This window comes from Poecilia reticulata, chromosome 11 (genome assembly GCF_904066995.2).
Source record: "Poecilia reticulata chromosome 11, P_reticulata-male-v2, whole genome shotgun sequence".
NCBI classification, from domain to species: Eukaryota; Metazoa; Chordata; class Actinopteri; order Cyprinodontiformes; family Poeciliidae; genus Poecilia; species Poecilia reticulata.
In genome coordinates, this window is record NC_088840.1 from 27878580 (window position 1) to 27899621 (window position 21042).

The 21042-nt window shown below is 40.6% G+C and overlaps 1 protein-coding gene across 13 annotated transcripts in view; it reads right to left on the minus strand.

Moving 5' to 3' along the window:
- macf1a (microtubule actin crosslinking factor 1a) overlaps positions 1–21042 on the minus strand; it is a 213082-nt gene that overhangs the window by 127114 nt on the left and 64926 nt on the right. For 7 of the 13 annotated variants that reach the window (XM_081612968.1, XM_081612966.1, XM_081612969.1 and 4 more), the window contains exons 3-4: positions 7852–7913; positions 1354–1443 (exon numbers count right to left, since the gene is read on the minus strand). In XM_081612968.1, the coding sequence (XP_081469094.1) occupies positions 1354–1443; positions 7852–7913 (152 nt within the window). Of the gene's footprint in view, positions 1–285; positions 406–1353; positions 1444–7851; positions 7914–10602; positions 10925–21042 lie in introns of those variants that run through there. The other 6 variants (XM_081612962.1, XM_081612956.1, XM_081612954.1 and 3 more) reach the window with 2 other exon arrangements.

The following is a 21042-nucleotide window of genomic DNA, read 5'->3' on the forward strand; positions in this document are numbered from 1 at the left end:
AATGCAGATTAAAATGTTTATTAGTGTTTTGTATTTATGCCTTCATTCAGGAAGGTGACTGTATGTCTTTCTATGACATCAACATGATTTTCTCAGAAGGTGATCATTTTTAGAGGAGGCCATGGCCCCCCCGTATCCACCCCATGGGGCCGCCACTGTTCGTCATGTGATTCATGCAGATCTCAGTCATGTGCAGCCCGGTTTAGTTGGACCTGTGCCACGGCACGCTCATGCAACCCCACAGCTCCCCCTGCAGGGCGGAGGGTGGAACTGATCGGCACGTACTCCCTGAGCTCCTTCCTCATCTTCCTCTTCATCATCTTCCTCCTCCTCTCGTCTGAGCAAGATGAGAGGCGGCGCTCGAGAGACATTTGCCCTTTTAGGGGCGAAGCCGCCCTTCTGTTGCTACGGTAACGGGAATGGAAATAAACAGAACAGAGGAAAGATGAAAGGTGCAACAGATGATCTGATGACGGATTCTGACCTTGAGATCTCAGTTTGGGTCAGAAGATAAATCAGTTAAATGTTTGGTTTTTGAAGATTTAAGTTTTATAAAGTGATTTATTTATTATTATTTTGTGCACCAATGCAATCCTTTCATTTCCCATAGTTCAGATTACAAGACTACAGTCGTAGTTGGAAGATAATAATAATAATAAAGCTGAAATAATGCAAGAACAAGTTATCGTATTATCAGAATAAAGTCGTAATATTTGGAAAATGAAGTAAAAATTTTTCTGAAAACTTCAATACAAAAACCATAATAAAAACTTAGATGAGGAATGTTGAGCATTTTATGAAGTTATCTTTGGTATTTGTTTAATAAACAAGGTGAAACTTGAGCATCAAATTATGTATTTTGAAGAAAAACCAGGCAGACTCAGGTGGTCACATCAGATCTCAAACTATCGAAGCTTTTTTCTCTCTTATTGGTAAAGTTGCATCTTTATTCTGCTAATATGATAATTTTCTCATAATTAAACAAAAATCCTCACAGCCTGGCAGTAATACTCCATCATACAACTTACAGAAAGGATGACTGAAGTAAAAGCAGCTATTTTCTGTCATTAGAACCTTCTGTTCAGAAAAATAAAAAGTTGCTAATGACAGATCTGATGTGGTGTTTGTTTCTAAGCCACATCGCCCCGCCACTCTGATCTGAAACTGTCAGGTTCTGTTATGTGGATCCGTCCCTCTGGAGGGACGCAGTCAGCAGTCAGTCAGTCTGTGTTCGTCTGCATGACTTAAACCGACCCGTCACCCGTCCTGCACCAGCACCCAGACTCATTTTCAAGCCACAGCTTTTCTCCGGCAGAGCTACCAAAGTAGAAAAATGAAGTTGTGTTTTCCTACCAGAGTGACTCCAGAGAGGACCTCCAGCAGGGAGATGAGGTTGTGTCCGTCCCTCAGGTCCTCATACAGGTCTGTGATGTGCTTCCTCACCTGGGCGACAGAGACACAGAAAGGTTACTCAGACATCTGAACCGCCGCTGCTGGAGGCGGTTGCCATGCCAACAGATGAGGCACCAGCTGTGGCCTCTCGTCAATGTCAAACGGAGGGAAGAGGCGGCTTTTTCACAGTGACTCAGCAGCTAAACCTGACCTAATTAAATAACTTTATAGGATATAAAAACAGAAACGTAAAAGAAACAGAAAGGGCTAAACCAATTAATCATGATTAATCGACTAGTCAAGTAATTGTCCACTAATTTAGAAATCGATTAATTGTTAACTGGAGGAACCCAGACTCAAAAAGATCATTTGCTTAAACAAAAACTTAATTACAGCAGCAATTAACCCAAAGCTGTTCAAAGACATAGACAGTCTGCATTTAAGAAAAAAAAAAACCTTTGTAAATATCTAATAATTAATTACTGTTTAATAATAATAAAAAAATCACCAGATCAAGTCAAAGCATAAAAACCTGAACTTTTCACATCTTGATGTTTGAAGTATTTCTTAGCTGCAGATGCATCCTTCGACATAAATGATTAATAGTTTAAAAAAGGAATGCTATTACATTTTAGCTAATGTTTATTTTCTTATTTAAAAAATAAATTGGATTGTTTATTTGCATTCTGTATATAGTTTCAATGCTATACAAATTATGTAGAATATGCAGAATATGCCCTTTTTTACCTGATTGATTAATCAGCAAAATAATTGATAGAATTACTGTTTAATTTTTAAAAAGTTTGAAGTTAGGAACTATAAAATTGTGTGGAAAAAGCATCAAGGCAGAGAGAAAGTCCTGCAAACTACAATAATGTATTTATTTTCTAGTTTGTATTCAGCAGAGCGAGGAGGAAGTCTGGCTTTAAAACAATGACCTGCAATGCCTCACATGACCAGCAGAGGGCAGCAGATTCACAGGACAAAGTTGAAAAGTTGCTCTGACATCATTATGTGATAAATATGATGAAGCAGCAGAAATATTACAGGCTGATTGTCTTCTCTGTGTGTCATCATGTGGATCAGCTGCTTCTGGACTGGCTGGTAATTAGAGGACAGGAAGAAAAGAAGATGCCTGGAAATGAGGAAACCTTGTTATCTAACTGGGTTTTACTGGGGCAGAGTGTCTGGTTTCCAGTCAAACTAACTGGGGGTTTTATTCAGGGTTCAAACCATGTTCAAACCGTGAAGTTAAAGCATTTTAAAGGTAAGTTTTTTAACTTTTCCAGCACGTTGGAGATAAAAACAGTGAAAATTAACTGAAAAAAAGAGTTTCTATTCACTATTATGGAATATACATAATATAGGCCCTACAGTAGGGACAAAGTAAAACATAACATTTTATGTTCTGAAATGTCTTTCTTACACAACTGACTGGTCCGAGAACATAACATTAATTTAACTAAGAATACCAAAGTTTCAATAATGTTTAATAAATATTTAAATAGCTACATTTAAATTATACAAATCAGTAAGTCATTGATCCATTAGGAATAACAAATACGGTATATAATATATTCATTACATTGAAACAATCCAAACAAATCCGGTTAAAGTAAATTAACATCCTGCTTAAATTCTCACTAAGTTTTCTGACATTTAGAAAATTTAAATCATTTTAGTAATTCTAAAAGACCCTAAAACAAGAAAAGTTTATTTTCCGATTTAACTTCAGAGAGAGAAGTTTTATTGTTTGGGGTATAAAATATCTGTAAATAACATTTTCCAAATTTAGGCTTTTAATCAAATGTTAGCTTGAAGCTCAACACATCATTATTTCATCCCTTCATCTGTCCTCTGCATTATTATTATTATTATTATTATTACTATTAATGCGCTGGGGCACAAACAGTACTTCCCTTCAAAATAAAAGCAGTATATTTGGCCTTTCATGTAGAATTCAGACATTTTTCATGTTTTAATTTGCTTTTTGTTGCCATCTGAAGGTCAGGGTGTGACCTGAAGGTCATGAATGTCCCAGGTCTGGACATGGGTCTGCAGGAGCTGCAGCCTATCAGCTGAGAGGAAACGGTCAGCTAAGCTGATCAGGAAGGCCGGCTTGTCCTGGGACGACCTCTCAACCCATAGCGGGTTGCCGTGGGAGACGGCAGGCAACCTGCTTGATCCCAACAAACCAAACAATGAACTTACTACTTTAGCACAAGTACTGAACCAGATCGTTTACATTTCTGCAACCGTTTTCTGCAAATTTCCAGGAAAATCTTGCAACTCTGACTATTTCTGCACAAAAAGCTAAATTTAAAATGTATGCTTTATACTCTGTGTATAAAACACAAATTAGTTGACATAAACAAATAATGTAGTGATCAATTAATCGTTACCAGGAGTATGCAGACTGAAAAATGCTATTTGCTGAAAGAATAACTGTTATAAATATAAACATTTTGCATTTAAAAAAAAAGGAAAACTCTCTTTAAATATGTTCAACCCAAAAATCCTCAAGTGGCAGTTTTAGTTTCACCTAGTTCTTATTTTGATTTTAAAAAATCTCGTATTAAACATTTGATAACTGATTTTTAATTGGTTGATAAAAAAAATAAACAGATCTGATGTATTGGTGCCAAACCAGCAGAAAGTGCTGAGCTTTTCTCATGTTGATGTTGGATGTATTCATTTACTCTGCAGATGGATCCTTTGCTTTGAATAATTAACTTTTCACTAAAGGAATTCTGTTGCATTTTAGGCAATAAAATGTTTATTTTCTCATTTTAAAATGGGATTGATTTATTAAATTACATATTTCTAATATTGTATAATAATCTTAATTGATGAATGAAAGCTGCAGCTGTGTAGTACACATGGAAACATTTTAAAGATAGCCTAATTCAGAAATAAATACACAGAAAAATGTGAATTGTCCTAAAAGCTGCGCCGTCCGGTCTGAAACATGGGCTCCCTGTTTACCACCCTGCAGGGTCAGAGTGGGTTCCTGCATGCCTGCAGGTAGCTGCTGTTGGTTCAGGCGCTGTATAAACACACCTGTTGACTCCCTGCACACCTGAGCAGCCACAGCATTCCAGACTGCAGACACAAAGCAAACAGGAAACCGGGAGCAGTGATGTCATGCTGTGGGACGCTGAGGACAGACACGTCTGAGGACAGACACCTCTGAGGACAGACACCTCTGATTTTACTCCTTCAATATTTGTATGCTTTGTGTTTGGATTTGTTTTTCCATTCTTGTTGAGAAGCTGCTGGTTTGATTAGTGCAACAAGCAGCAGAATGTACAGGATGTAAAAATGATCAGCTTTAGGAATCAAACATTTTCTCACCACACTCTTAATAAAGAGGCGATAAAGAAACTTTAACATGATTCTTCTTGTTTGCCTTATTTCTTCAGCTGCATCTTTAAACTGGCTGCACAGATAAACCTGCAATCGTTCTCTAGAAGCTCAGTTTTCTGCACCACATTGTTTTATTCATCACAGCTGCAAAGTTTGAATTAAATATCAGAAAAATCTCCAAACTAAGGCAGCAACAAACATTTACTTTAGTAATCAATTACTCGACTGGATAACAAAATGTTCAGATTCTTCATTTAACCACTTGAGCTTTTTTTAATACAATATAATCAATACATTTAAAGATGCAAATACATTTATTTTTTATATAATAAAGTAAACATTTTATTGCCTAAAATGCAATACTATTACTTTAGTGAACACTTTACCCTTCATAGCAAAGGATTCATCTGCAACTGAAAAAATAATTTCAACAATATGAAAAGCTCAGGCCTTTCTGCTCGACTTGACATCAATACAGTGAAGCTCATCTGGTTTTCTGGGATTAACCTACTAATAGTTGGATTGCAAAATCTGCTTATTAGGAGATTTTTTTAAATCTGTAAGCTTGAGGAGTTTCGGGTAGAACAGATTTACAGACAAAGAAGGTTTATTTAAGTCTTAAATACAAAATGTTTTTATTTATTCTGCAGTATTGGCTTAGTTACTGCTATGGTTATTTTTTAAAGTCAGTTTACTCCAGTTAACGATTAATCAAATTATTAATCAGTTGACAATTATTATCGAGTTTCACGTTCTGATTAATTAAATTAATCGCTTCGGCCTTGTCCAAACTACTTTGTTTCTTAACAATCTGTGATTTTAGTTTTATTTTAAAAACTAATAAACTCAAAGCTTTTCAAAGTTGCTGCAACATGAATTCATAACCTGAGGCTGACGGAAGAATAAATCCAGAAATGAAGCCGATTTCTCTCTAATCTCCCATCCCTGACCCAGATTTCCAAACAGCGGTCCGTCCAGCTCTGCCAGCAGATTCCGGGTTGCGTTACCGGGCTGGACCGGCCCGCTGTGATGACAGTTGCTCCAGAGTTATGGGGTCAGACGGACGCGTCCTCATCAGGGTCATGTGACAGAAATACCCAGAATTCTCCTGGAGCTGCTACACGTGAAGTGACTGGACTCGACGGGGAGACGGGAATGTTTGAGTTGAGGTGAAGGAACAAGGAAAATCACCTCCATGTTTCTTTTCAGTCATGATTACGAGTCTAAAATTTAAAAATAGAATATTTTTACGAGTGCATTCTGACCTCGTCAAAAAATTAACCCAAATTGATGATAAATGCAGGGTTTCCTCTGATTTTTTAAAGTGGTGACAGGTAATCAACTACGTTACTGTGGCTCAAATAAAACATACGTTAACTTTAGGGTCATTTTCACAGGCCTCAACTAAAAATGCATTCAACGTAACCTCTGTTAGTTCCCTTTCTTTCTCTTTCCCTTTGCTTCCGACTGTCCTGTCTAGTTTTTCTTCAATCCTGAAAGCGGTGCAGCAAACAGTAACCAGCAGCAGCCAAACAGGCAGGAGTCGTCTGTTTTTCAAAATAAAGTACATTTTAACGCGTCATGTTTAAATTCATTTGAAACTTTGATTATGGTTAAAACAGCTGTTCAAATATAGGCTATGTTATATATGTATTTTTTATCTTACATGTTTTACACAGTTTTAACATCCATAAAATAAAAAAAAGACTTTATTCTGAAGGAGCGGTGGCTTTAATTTCCCTGTGGCAGTGCAGGACGATCAGTTACATGTAGAGGAAACCCTGGAATGATTTTTCCATATTTATCTCTAGTTAAAGGAAAAACTTGAAGATCAGCAACGACAAACTAACCCTGATAAACGGTTTGCTTACAGTCCAGCAGTAATAATTCAGATTTCAACGCAGTTTCACTGGACGTCGTTTCGTCTCTCGCCATGGATGTTGCTGTGTTTAAATACATGTTTTAATGCTCACAAAGTCGGTCGCTTCCGTTTTTGTCTCAATTCTCTACTGGATTTGACGCAACCCCAGAATGAGACATAAGCGACGACACTACATGCATGGCAGTTTCACATCAACAGCTGAGTTCTTACAGGTCATGAACTTTACAGGTTTGCAGATAGCCGACTATGGCAAATGATGGACTATCAGATGGCTATCATCCTATCAGACGGAGACAAAATCTTCCCGGCGCCGTCCTAAAAGGAAAGCAACGTTTTCCTTTGATAAGAAATGTCTTCTTCCCACAGAGTACGGCGGCCACTTTGTTCTCACTGGGCTCTGATTGGATCAATCAAATAACAGACTAAAGCGCAGGGCATTCTGGGTAAACACAAGCAAAACAAGCGTGTCCTAGTGGGAAGAATGTCTCTGGGTCTGCCTACAACCGCTAACATCTGATGCCTCTCCATTTCTGTTCACATTTCATGACAAAGGAAGTTGCTCTCAGTGTCCTCTTCTCCGGTTTTTGTGTTACTTCCTTCATTGGTTCATGAAGCAGCGACCCTCAGCCCAGGAGGGGAACAGCTTCATCAGAGAGTTTGAATCGTTTTTAACAATGTGGTGTGAAAGAAAACCACAGGAGCTGAAAATGTAAAAATATTGCAGTTTTGTTCCCCAATCAAAACAAAACTAAAACACTATCAGGTGGGAAACATCCCTGGTGAGCAAAGGTCAAGGCAGGACAGTTAGAAAGAGACCCGTCTGTGGATCTATACTCTAAAATCATGATGATGGGTTAGCACACAACCGCTAACCCTAACTCTGCTGAAACTCTGGCTAAACCTCAAAAAACGCAGCTTATCTGCTAGAAGATGACTGAAAAAGAAATAAATCACTGTGTTGCAATGACCTAGTCAAAGTCCAGACGTCAAACTGACAGAAAGAGGGCGGTAAATGTAAAAGAAGGGGACTAAGGGTTCATCCCTGAGGTACCCCACATGTATTAACTGATGCCTAAAGTCCTGTTCAGCCCAATCCGTAGTGCAGCAGAAAGACGCCTTTAGAAAGTAGCTCAGATTTATTTATGACCCTGAAAACTGAACTCAAAATTTTAAATCCACCCACGCGACCAGCTGAGCTCATTAGAACCTACCTTAATGAGATGCTTGTTGACCCACTTGGTGAAGGTTTTCTTCTGCACCCGGTCCCGCTCATCTGAGAGAGAAACACAGGATGTAGGGTAAGTAATTACATCATCAAACACAGAAAAACAAGATTTACAGCTACAGTTCAGACATTTATAATGCGTAACCGTGCCAACAGTGTATCGTTTTTAGATTTTAGAGCAGCTGATTAGCATCACAAAAGCTCAAACGACGTCTGATCTGTGACCCCAGATCTCGGAGGAGTTGAATAGGGAAGGAGGAAGTTAAATCATCTCTTCCATCCATCATAATGGGAAACAGGAAATATTTAAAAATAAATAGTTGAACTTCAAGTCCCCAAAAAACCCAGTCAGATTATTCCGTGTCACTCAGAGGAGGATGGCTGCAGGATCTTATCCTCTACTTCAACGTCTCTCTGATTTGCTTTCTAACCAGTGGACATACAAAGACTTAGAGAAGCGTCAAACGCAAATGAGGTGGATCAGCAGAGCTAAACAACTGATGGTGTCATCCAGGACATGTTACTGTGGATTATTGGATGTTGAGCTGTTAGCATGCCTAGACAGACATGAGACTGTCGCCTGGCAACAGTTTTCAGTCAGAGGCCTCTTCAGACTGGTTGCAAGACTGACTGCTACTGGAGATCCTGGAGCCCACAGCGACGCCATCAACAGCAACTCTGAAGATACCTGTACGAAACGACTTACGACCTTTTATTTCCTTTTGGGGTAAATAAAGAATGTTTTAATTGAATTATGTCATTGATCAGATTTTTCATTTAAAGTGTTGAGCTGTGCAAAAGTCTTAGTCCAGAAGTGATGTGTTTAAACGTAGCCAGACGTTCTGGTAAAAGTGTTCCTTATAAACTGTTTTTAACTCGGTTTGAGTCAAACTCCTGACAATTTTCAAATATTTACATTTTGGTTGTTAAGGTAAAAAATAATAATCTTAAACTAAACGGAAACTGTGCAGTGCTGAACTGATTTTAAATTGACTGACATAGTTAAACATACTTAGAGAACCAAAGAGCTGAAAACTCTCCCAGTTTCCATTATCATGGTTAACTCGTCTCGTCACCTGGTTATAAAAACCAGGATTAATGTTTTGTTCACATCCAGAGTGATTCATGTTCCCAATTTATCAGTTTTTGGAAAAAGCGGTTTTAGTACTGGCTGGCCTTCTGTTTTGTATGTTTCCACAACTTTTCTGATTGTAAGGCGTTTTACTTGCGCTACATCAAACTCAAACCTTTAAAAAAATCCCAGTTTTGTTGTTGCTGGTTGATTTTACCTCCAGGCTCTCGTCTCCACCCAGAGGGAGGCCAGAGGAGTGAGGTAGCAGAGCCAGGAATAGAGGCTGATGTTCAGCCACTGTTTTGTTATCTTTCCTCTGCTCATATCCGTCTCTACTTGCCCACCCTCCAAATACCATTTATAATTAAAAACAGCTTGAAGAGGAGCAGAAGTGATGAGATTAAATAATGAAGATTGAGTCTGATGGATGGTTCTTCCCTCCAGTCATTTCAGCAGATCTGTTTCCAGCCAATCAGCTGCCTGCTGTGTACGGTTGCCATGGTGAGGAGACTATCACTTCCTCCTTGAAACATCTTGTCTTTCTCCTTCACACCAACAGAGAAAACACACAAATATTTGCTCAACACAGCCAACGACTTCATCTGTCGAGCTCCAAAAGCTGGAATCGTTTCCAGAAATCAGAAACGGACCGTGCAGCACGAACACGCACCGACAGAGCGCAGAGGGGTTTACTCAGAGGGGAAGAGCAAATATTTCAACACGCTCTTGCAAAATGTGCTCAGCCCTGTAACACGCCTTGATTCCCAAACCTGTCGGTCAAGCTGAGTCAGTTCAGCAGGAAGAAACACTTCAGATTCACATGCTGAACAAGACAAAACTTCTGCTCCGATCAGGGGTTAGAAAACAGCTGATCAGGCCTACAAACCATCAGATCAGCTCTAAAAACCATCAGATCAGGGATAGAAACCATCAGATCAGCTCTAAAAACCATCAGATCAGGGTTAGAAACCATCAGATCAGGGTTAGAAACCATCAGATCAGCTCTAAAAACCATCAGATCAGGGTTAGAAACCATCAGATCAGCTCTAAAAACCATCAGATCAGCTCTAAAAACCATCAGATCAGCTTTATAAACCACGAGATCAGGGTTAACTATTAGTTTGAGGCTAGAAGCCATCATGCCGGGGTTAAAAATCGTAAGTATGTAAGTATGAGGGTAAAGCAATCAAATCAGGGTTAAAAACCTTTAGATAAGGGTTGAATACCATCAATTTGGGTTCAGAAACCATCAGATCAGGGCTAGTAACCATTAATTCAGGGCTAGTTACTATCGGTGTGAGGCTAGAAACCATCCCATCAGAGCGAGAGACCATCTATTTAGGGCTAAAAACAATCAGATCAGCTTTAGAAACTTTCAGACAAGAGTTAAATGCCGTCAGTTTTGGGGATAGAAACCATCAGATCAAACTAGAAACCACTGAACGAGGGTAGAGATAATTTGATCAGGTTAATCTAAAGATGAGAGGGGACATGAGTGTCAGCCTCTGATTCATCCACACAGCAGAGCTTTGTTGGCAGGAACACACCCACCTCACGCGGTGGAACCACAACAACACACTCCCAGAGCCGCCGTGATTGCTCCAGATCTGCTCAGACACACGGAGCCGCTCTGCAAACAAACACACGCCGCAGGAACGCACTGACCTGCACAGCACATGAGCGAGTACAGGTGAGCGTTCAGGTGGCTCTCGCTCCTGTAGTCGGTCCACATGCTGCCCGGCCCGGATCGGATCAGGCTCTCCGCTGCAGCATAATCCACAGCAGGAGTCGGATAATTATAGCAGCCAGACGTCAGGGCGAAGTGAAGGCAGGTAGGACCAGTTTGAAGGAACGCCGTCTCTCCTCTTCCTCTGTTGCGGTTTGATCCGTCGGTTGTCAGCCGTCCTGGATCCCTGCGGCAGCCGCCATGCTGACCCGTCCGGCCTATCGCCGCTTTCTGCCCCTTCGCGGTTCCAGCAGCAGTTGCTGTCCCACGTGTGAGTGTCAAAGTGAGGACAGGCTCCTCCCCCGGTAAAACCCCCACAGCGGCTCTACTTCCTCACCGCTCTGACACTTGCTCTCCGTCTATCTTTGCTCCGCTTTCTTGCTGTCAAATCCCTTTTTTTTCTGTACTTGTTGCCCAGAATGCTTCTCGCATTTCCAGTTAATCCACATTTTCACATCAGGGGGCTTGAAGTGATGTAATCCTCCTCACATCAGGCACTCAAACGAACGGCTTCCTCGCTCTGCAACAGCAACACAAACTCCTCCTAACAGAGCTGACACAATCCAGACTCAGATCATTTGCTTTCCTTCGTTTCCTTCACAGCTGCTGGTTTTCACATCTCTGAAGGTCCTGAAGCGTTTCTTCTGGGGTCATCTCTGTGGTTTCTGAGGGGAAAAGCCTGTAATCTGAGACGGACTTCGGCCTTATCATGATTTAATCAAAGCTGGAGAGGACACAGGTTCAGCTCATCCCCCCCCCCAAAAAAATTTATATGTCCTAGAAAGTAGGTTTGCTGTCTATAAAAGTTGATTTTTAAATAATGTCCTGAATTTCCCAGCAGATTGGATTTGGTCCAGGCAAAGCAACAGCTGACCAGGTCAGACAACAACACCTTCCTCTCCAAGCTTTCCTTTCTTCCAGGTGATCTCTGTATTCCTACCTGAGTGAATCCTTTCCCGTCTCCTGGGGACTAAAAATACCCGGCGGCGCTTGCGCCTCTAATACTTCGGGACGCGCTCATCCCTCTCTCCCTCCTTCGCTTCCAGTTTTCACCTCTAATCTCCCTCCGTCATCTTCCCGTCTGTGATTAGATTACCGATCTAATCACAGATCTGAGTGGGAGGGATGTTCAGAGTGCTGGTCAGAGCAGGACAGGACAATAAATCAATAATGATATATAATATTATAGACATGTGATGTCAGTAGAAAATTTGTCCAACAATTCAATAATTTCAATGACCTCTGATCCCGAACTGCATAGCATGCTGGGAGATGTAGGCAGAGGAAAACCCTCCAACTCACTCTCTCTCTTTGGTTGCCTAGCAACAATCTGTAGAGTAACTTGCGCAGCAGCAGTTTTAAAGTTTCACCACCATGCCTCATAACTGCTTAACGGTGCGGAGTGAAAACTGTGGATAAACAGGAAGGCTCATTTCAGATATTTAAAACAATAAATTAATTAGTAATTATCAATATTTTGTGATGTATTTTTCAGTCAAATCGCCAAGCCGTAGCTGCAACTGAAGATTATTTTAGCCCGATCGTTTGGAAGCAGAAGTTATCACTCGGGAGAAGCGGCTTCATTATCCGTGGCTGTTAGCAGATGTGGTCAGAAACACGTAAATAGAAAGGTCCAGCAAACAGGAAGGTCCAAGAAACATTATAAATTGATCTTACATCCCTGTATATTACAGTTTTAAACACAAATCAGAATGAACTAAAATCAGCATAAACGGGTAAAAACTTTCCGAAAATGTAGTCTGTTGCTCGGTCAGCTTATTGTTAGACGTTACGACCAAATGTTTCCAAGTAAGAGTTTGACACTTGGAATTTTCTTAGAATTTCTGTCTAAATATATATAAACATATTAATCAGCTGAACCTTGAATGACTGTTACTCAGCACAGTAATTTCAAAGAAAGTGTAAACCAGTGGTCCCCAAACTACGACCCGCGGGTCGGATCCGGCCCGCCTCCACATTTGGTCCGGCCCCTTGAACAATACCAGAGAGCATTCAGATTTTTTTTCATATATTGTATTTTCCGGTTTATATGTGGATTTTTCTTCAACCACCAGGGGGCTCTGTAGCAGGAGGTGTGTCCTGTAAACTGTGGGTGTTTTGTTTTGCATGGCGCATTGCTGCCATCTGTTGGACTTTTAGGGAACTGCTGGACTTTTATGTTAATCAGTACGGTTGTTTGCTAGCGGTAGAGCAGATGAACACACGTGTTTGTTATGAACGCCGCATTCCAGGTCGAATTCTTCGAAGCAATCCCTGTAAGTAGCAGCTTATACTTCAAAACGAGCCTAATGTTCATATGTTAAAGTAACTTTCCCTCAATGGGATATATACTAGTGAGCCCATGTGCTTTCTGGGCAAAAATCAACCGAGAAACGCGTCCTCCCCCGTCAACAATTTCCAGCAGCGCAGGTGATAAACGTGCAACACATTTTCTGTTACAAACCGACTCGGCCCCCACCAGAGAAGGGAAAAGTTATGTGGCCCTCACAGGAAAACGTTTGGGGACCACTGGTGTAAACCATTTACCACAACATGAGACAGCAGCGCGTAACGCTCCACACCCAGCCAGGTTTCATTTCCTGTGATGCGTAAAATAAGACCAGAACCACACCAGAATGAAACCCCAGCTCATCCAGAACACTGAGCCAAAACCAAACATCTGCAACCCCCAGCAACGCCTCAAAAACCAAACAGAAATCCTCCTTGGTTAAATGATTTATTCATGAGAATTTATTTCCAACCATGATGTAGCTGCTTCTTTACAACATAATCCTGGTACATTAATGAAATATTTTGATTGCTGTAGGATGTAAATGATCACACAGCTGATTAATGATGTGCTAATTAGCCAGATGTTACAGCTGCTGATCAGGTCAACACAGATGATTTCAGTACCGTGTCCTGTCAAGCCTCCATCGTTTACTGGGATTCATTTCAGCAGCACCGAGAACTTTCTACAGAAGGTTTTCTGAAGATTAGAACAAAATATTCACGAGATGAGCTGGAAGCAGAAATATCTACAGAGATCGGAGATGCAAAAACCAGAGAGAGAGAGATGAATGGATGGAATGAGGGATGGATGGATGGATAAAATTACAGAAGGATGTATGAAATGATGGATGATGTTTTATTCAGTGGACCAGTGAATAAAGTCTGTAACGGTAAATATTTTTCCTCTGTTGTTCTTCCGTAGGTTTGGCCCCGCCCCCTTCCTCCAGCCGGTTTCTCCTCAGTAAACAGTTTCAGTAAACAGAGAATCTGATCTGATCCAATCTGATGAGCTACCATCAGGTCTGGACCCGTCCTCTCTGACCGCCACCTCCGCCTGTCCCTGCAGCACCCACTGCCCTGATTACCGATCAGAATCATTGATCCGGCCCGTTGCGTCACCTCGGGTCTCCCTCTGCTGCCGAACCGGAGCCCAGAGCCAAAATGTCTCATCTGATCGCACTTTGACTCTCGTCCTCCAGCAGATCTTCTGTTCTCTTTAACAAGCAGCTAAACATCCAACAGAACCAGTTCTGATCCCCCAGAAACTCACACAATGAATATGGTTTCTATGGTTACGTAACGACTACACTCAAAAACTTGACAGATTTTTCTTTCCATCTACAAGGGCTCTTATTTGTGAGCTTTTTTCATTTATCATGCAATTTAATTTAATGCTTACTGAAAACCAGTACTTTTTCATCAATATTAAGGAATTATTTATGTAAACAAGCTTCTAACATCTTGTTAAAAAGTTACTTTATGTTAGTTTGCCTTATTTTCACTAGAAACTAGATACAAAAACCTGGCAGGATTTTGTATATTTGCAGTGTGGAAATAAAGCCGTTTCTCCTGCAGAAGCAAAGAGGAGATCCTGCAGCACAAGCCCATAAAAGGAGAAGAACAAACACCAGATCCAAGCAGAACCGGAGCGGATCATACGGACCGGGTCAGAAATACCCGATAAAGAACGAAAACTGTCTGAAACAGAGGAGTGGTGGAGCAGAAAGGGGCGGAGCCTCAACAGGAAGCACATGGAACTTAAGAAGAAGACAACGCCGTAAAAAAGAGTTTGGACTTTACCCGGCTCGGTTCTGGTGGTCCGGCGGCGGCAGCAGAACCAGAACCCAGCTGCAGTGATGAAGTGAATGGTCACCACCAGGATCGGGGTCAGAACCGCCGGGTCTGATAGATAATCCATGTAATCGATCAAACTGGACTCAAAGTTTTCACTCCCTCCGTTCTGACCTGCGTCTTCCCCTCAGCATCTCTCAGCTCCTGCAAAACTTCTGGGTCGCTCTCGTGGTTCTGATCCCCCCCATGCTCTCTCTCTCTCTTTCTCTCTCTCTCCCTCTCTCCGCCCCCCCACTCGGTTTCTCTCCGGCTCAGATTCCGATCTGCTGAAGCAAACGGCTCGACTGAAGCCGTTACTCACCGTTAGAGAAAGGAAATGTAACGGAAATTTGAGCCCAACATGTGTGTGTGGTTGCTAGACACGCTGAAGGAAACACACAATTTACTTCCTGTGTGTGTGCCAATATGGTGAGTTATTAAAAAGATGATGATGGGGGTAAACACGGGGGGCACCGTGTTTACCTGTGTTGCTATGGCTGAGTGATGCATCCCGTCTGTGAAGCTATCTTTGCAGACTGTGCGCTGCATGGAGGCCGACGTGATTCAGCGTGATTCAGGCCGGGCAGCCATGAGGTCCTACAGCTGCTGAGTGTGTGTGTGTGTGTGTGTGTGTGTGTGTGTGTGTGTGAATATCTTACCCTAGCAACCGACAGACGAGACAAAACACAGACGAGATAAATCTAAAAGCGATCAGCCCTGCTGCAGATTAACTCTCAGTCTAACATCGACTCAAAAGATTTAAACTTTTTTTTAAAGGTAGAAACTGATTATAACCTGGAGGCAGAAATGAGTTTTATTCCTGTTTTGTATTTTCTAATCGCCATAATTAGATATTATGATGATGTCATGGAGCTGGCTGGTACCTTCCATCACTCTGGCTCATCCAAGTCACTACAACAGAAATACATTACCCAGAATCCCCTTTTCTGTCTTCAAGAGCAGGCCATAATTTAATCATAATTAAATCAAAGCTGAACCTGATTTCTATGGACAAATTACATCAGCTTTATTTGAAACATCAGTTTCCTAAACTCAAAGCTAAATCTGTAAAACAGACGTTTCTGAACTTTGGAGTTTTTATATTGTATGAAACAAACAAAAAGAAAAACAGAAATTTTATGACTTTGTGACATTTTATCCACTTTAAGGGCTTAAGTAGTTTATTCTAACAAATTCTATAAGATATTTTATAATAGTAGTTTATATTACAGACCGTGTTCATTCAGTGAGTTTGATGTTGAAAACTGTTGCATTCTTGAATTCTTAATGTCTGTTTTTGCCATAAGTTTAACAAAAATCAATCAGAAGACATAGTATGTTTACAACAGTAGTCAGGTTTCAGGTTTCTGCTGAATTATGACATCTGCTGCAATATTTATTTCAAAATAAAGATAAATCAGTAAAATAAATCAGAGGTTGGTAATTCTCTTCACACATAGCAGAGAGAAACAGCACTAAACTCTGCTATCCAGTATCTGATAGCAGGCAGTGAACAGAAATGAGACAAAATCCTCATCCTAAAAAGCAAAATCCTGCAGCCAATCACAGGGAGTTAAGCTATAGAAAGGAAACTACAATTAAAAGTCATTTTCATTTAATTTTTACAAATTCACAAAGTCAGATACATTTCCTTTCTTCCTAAAATCATTGTGTTAAATACATTAAAATCATATTAAAACACTGATTTAGAGGCAGTAGGGGAGAATTTAGGGGATGAAGTTCCAGTTGTCGCCACTATGGGGCAGTAGAGACCAGCCTTTCAGCTTTTTTTTGCATGAATTCAAAACATTTCCAGTTCATTGGTGACATTCATCTTTAAAACTGTAAATATAATTATTTCTGTTCGTCTCTACTTTCTCTTTTATTTCTGAGAATCTCCAGAAACGCATAAAAACAGTTCTGGTTTTGCCTTCATGCTGCTTCCACTCATGTTGTGTGATTCTGTTTCCATGTGTTTATGTGGCTGTCAGCTCTCAGGTCAGAGGTCACGTCAGCAGTAAAAAGCATGCAGCTCTGCAGCGTCGAGAGGAGATATGAGGCGGAATAGAAACGGCTGGATGAAGAAGGTTTTTATGAACCGATTTTATATTAGATGACTGAAAAAAATCCAGAAAAATCTCCATCAGAATCTCCCCTCCCCCCCAGGTCCAACTCAAAGCCACGAGTCAGCAACATTTCCCTCAGCAAGGTCATCCAGATACCAGCAGGAACAGAAGCACACACACTTCACACAAACACTCAGAACGATAAAACGGCTGCAAACAAATTCCTCGGCTCTATCAGAGAGATGGCCATAAAAAGGCTTTGCATGGAAATACGTCCACGCCTCGGCACGCCGCGAGGCGTTTAGAGCCGATTCAACCTGAGACGTTCAAAACGAAGCGACTCGATCAGGTTTTAATCTGAATGTGACGAGTCGCTGCTGGCCGTGATGCTGCGCTGCAGGAACGAAGCAGGAAAAATGGAGGGCAGAGGCGAGGAAGAGGAAGATGTCAGTGATGCATCCTGTAACCTTGGATGTTCATGACTCTGACGTTAATTACAGCTTTCAGGAGAATCAGGAAACAGGAAGAACGACGCTTTAATATAAGTTTTGTTTATTTAATGAGGAAGAGAAGAAGTGCTGAAAAGATTTTTAAAAAGGTTAGTTTTTTATGTCTGGGAGGTTAAAAATGAGCGATAAGCGATGATGTTGTTTTGAGACCATTTTCATGTCATATAATGTTAATAATGACATAAAAATGCAAAAACATTCTCAAAGATCAACAGACTTTAAATTCTAATGAACATTTAACAGTGGAACTGGAAGATATTTTAAATATGCAAAATAAATAAAACAACAAATGAAATGAATTATCAAGTCTCTAGACACAAAATTGTCCGTCAGAAAAAGTTTAGTTGAGGCCAGGAATCAAATTCATGCCGTTTCCTTGCAGCTGTGTGACCTGCAGAGTTCAACTCTTCCTGTATGGAAACTGAGCCGGGCCCCGGGGCCCCGACCCGCCATTCTGGGGCCCGACCGCTCAGGAACCAACTGCATCAGCACCGAGCGCAGCAGACGCACCTGAACGCCTCTGCATCCTTAAAGAGACAGACTGACCTGGAGCTGGAGTGAACAGGCTGCAGTTCTGCACTCTGCCTTTAGGGGGCAGAGTGGGACCGGTTCCACACTGATCCAGTTAACTTTCTAACATCTTATTCAGCACCAAACGCAGCTCAGTTCGACAGCCGGTTCCAGGAACTGGAAACTTTTCACCAAACCAACACGAAACCAAAACATCAAAAATGAAGAACAAATGAGGATAAGATTATTTTCTAGAGAAAAACAGAAAGTTTAGTTCAATCAGTCACAACAAACCTCAAAATACCATGTAGTAAAATTGTGGAAAATCACTACTCATCAGATGAGACGCCAAGAAATGGTCACAATGTGACAATTTTGTTATTCAAGTCTTTGACATTAAAAAGGCTTTTACTTTTTAATGCCAAAACAATTTCTTAAATAAGAAAATGTATATTTTACTGCTTTAATGAGAAAAAGTTTGATATTTCATGTTTCTTCTTTGAAATAAACTCAATTTGTTTCATAAATCTAATACTTGTAATTTGATGCTGATGTGTTAAAAGATAATTTCTTTACATGTAACACTTATACCAAACTATAACTTCACAAGACGTTTAACATTCCTCATCTTATTTATTTTTATTTTGTATTAGAGTTTTCACTTATAAGATATTTTTCCATATAATAAGTGAAATAATCTGCCAGTGAAACTAGAACTTTTTTTTATCAATATTAAGGAATTACCGACTAAAACAAGCTGTTATATCTTGCAGAAGAGTAACTTGTAGGTTAATTTAGTCTTATTTCAAGTATACCAAGATATTTGCATAACAAATATTTATGTTTATTTGTAGACAAATATTTGTCTGCAAACTAGACAAAAATACTTGGTAATATTCTGTGTTTCTGCGGTGTAGCTGTCAGACAGACGGCTGGCAGCGACACCCCGAAAATACCATTAAGAGATTAAAGGATGGGAAAGGAGGCTGAAACAGAAGCCGGCGGCGGACGGGTTTGGCCCCCAGACAAGCTAACGAGGACGGATTAACGGGAGCCGACTCCTGATTCACACAGACACAAACTAAACACAAAGGGCTTACAGGCAGAGAGGCGGTCCAACCGATGACAAGTGGGAAGTTGACCCACCTGAAGACAGACAAGAGGTCAGAGACGCTACCTGTGAATTTATGAACATTCGCTTCATGGAAACATGACCATTTGAAAACAGTTTTTTTAATAAAAAGGTTTGGCACTGGGATGATTCGACATGAGTCACATCATCACCAGTTATTGTTGTTATTGTCACTGAACGACCTGCTCAGGAAGCGACTGGCTTATTTGTGTGTATCTGAATCCTTCAGGATTATTTCTTAAAATGCGCAGCAACAAAGTGCAACATATTTAATTCTCTTACTGAATAATTGTCATAACTTAGTTGAAAGATTATAAGTAGAAAATTGTGTACTGGACTTGCTGGACTGTTGGCTATAGGCTACCGTCATCTCGGACAAAAAGTACCTTTATTTTTATAATAATCACATTTTTAACTAAATGTAAGCACATACATTTGATTTTTTTCAGAAGCAGTATTGCAAAATGCTGCTTTATCTTTATTTCTCATCGTTTTCTGAAAATCAAATATTTCTAATACTACAAGGACATACAGAAAACATACATACATCTGATCCCTGGAAGTGTTTCTTTTAGCTGATGGTACGGACGGTGCAGTGACAGTTACTACTGGTGAAAACAGCGAAGAAGACGACAGGAAGTGGTAAGAGGATGATGGTTTGTTTTTGCTCCAGAGCTTTCACTGAATCACACAGTTCAGATAAACATGTATTGAATAAAAAACTCTTCTGTAAAATCACAGAAGATTTTACAGAAATACTTGGTAAGATTCTCCCAAAATGCTTCAGATGTAGCAGCACCAAAGTAGGCGGGGCTTGTCGCTCCAACGCCTGAATAAGATGCTGCTCTTAGCACCATGGCTGAATTATGAATATATTATGCAACTATTCACATAAAGATTTTTAATAGCTTCTCACATAATCAAGCTTATTTACGTGGATCATAAATTTAATTTTTAATTTAAAGTAAACACCGTGATGTATAAATAGACAAAGATTTGCGTGCATCTGTATAGGAAACACAGCTAACGACGTTTTAGGATTTCCAACAAGCTGTCTTCTGGTTCCTGTTGTTCCGGGAACCGACAGGCGACGAGTGTTTCCAGAAAAAGAAATGGAAAAGTTCATGTTTCGAGTCAAAACGAGTCACAGGTCCTGCTGCAGATTCCCAAAAAATGTCAACGACTTCAGCTTAGCACGGATTCGCTTCAGTGGTAAAACAGGACGAGTGCCAGCGCAAACACACACGCACGCACGCACACACACACACGCACACACACACACACACACACAGAGCAGCGGCAAAGCTCTTGTTTTCAGGAAACAAAGCCCAATTACCCCTGTCCTCTCCCTCACCCTGCATGATAACAAGAAGAAAGATTGCAGAGACCAACAGAGATTCAGTTCACACTGACTCACCAAAAATAGACCAAATTAGCACAGAGAATAAATCTGCACTGGCACGGTTCAAACATTAAAAATACCTCCTCATTTGGCGAATATTCATACATAAAACCAAGCTGGAAAAGCTGTACTGGAGGAAACAGAGGCAGGGAGCCTGTGTGACCCCTGTGACCCTCTGTATCTCTGCCTGGTTCACACCATGCAGCGGACGCTGACCTTTAGAGCAATCACTGCACGGTCAAGGCCAAGAGATCACAAGTGTCAACAGCAAGGCCAGCTAAATAAAAAGCTAATCTCATCACACAGCACTGTCGACACACATTTCAGGTCATCAACCTGACAGGGCCACTTTAAAAACGCCGCCTCGTAAAGATAAAAAAGACAAACTCCCAGGGAAATTAAAGCTCAATTCACATCTGCTAACATCTGGTTTTTATCTTCACTCCTAAAGCCCCAATGTAAACAACATGAGGAGCACAGGCTGATATTAATCCGTTTTAATCAAAGAACCGCGCTCACTTTATGACTCTGCCATAAAACCTCAGCATCATGTAAACAAACGACAAGCTAAACATAATCGGTTCAAGTTGAGCAATTCAGATTCAATCAGAGCAATGGAAACCGGACCAGAACTTATT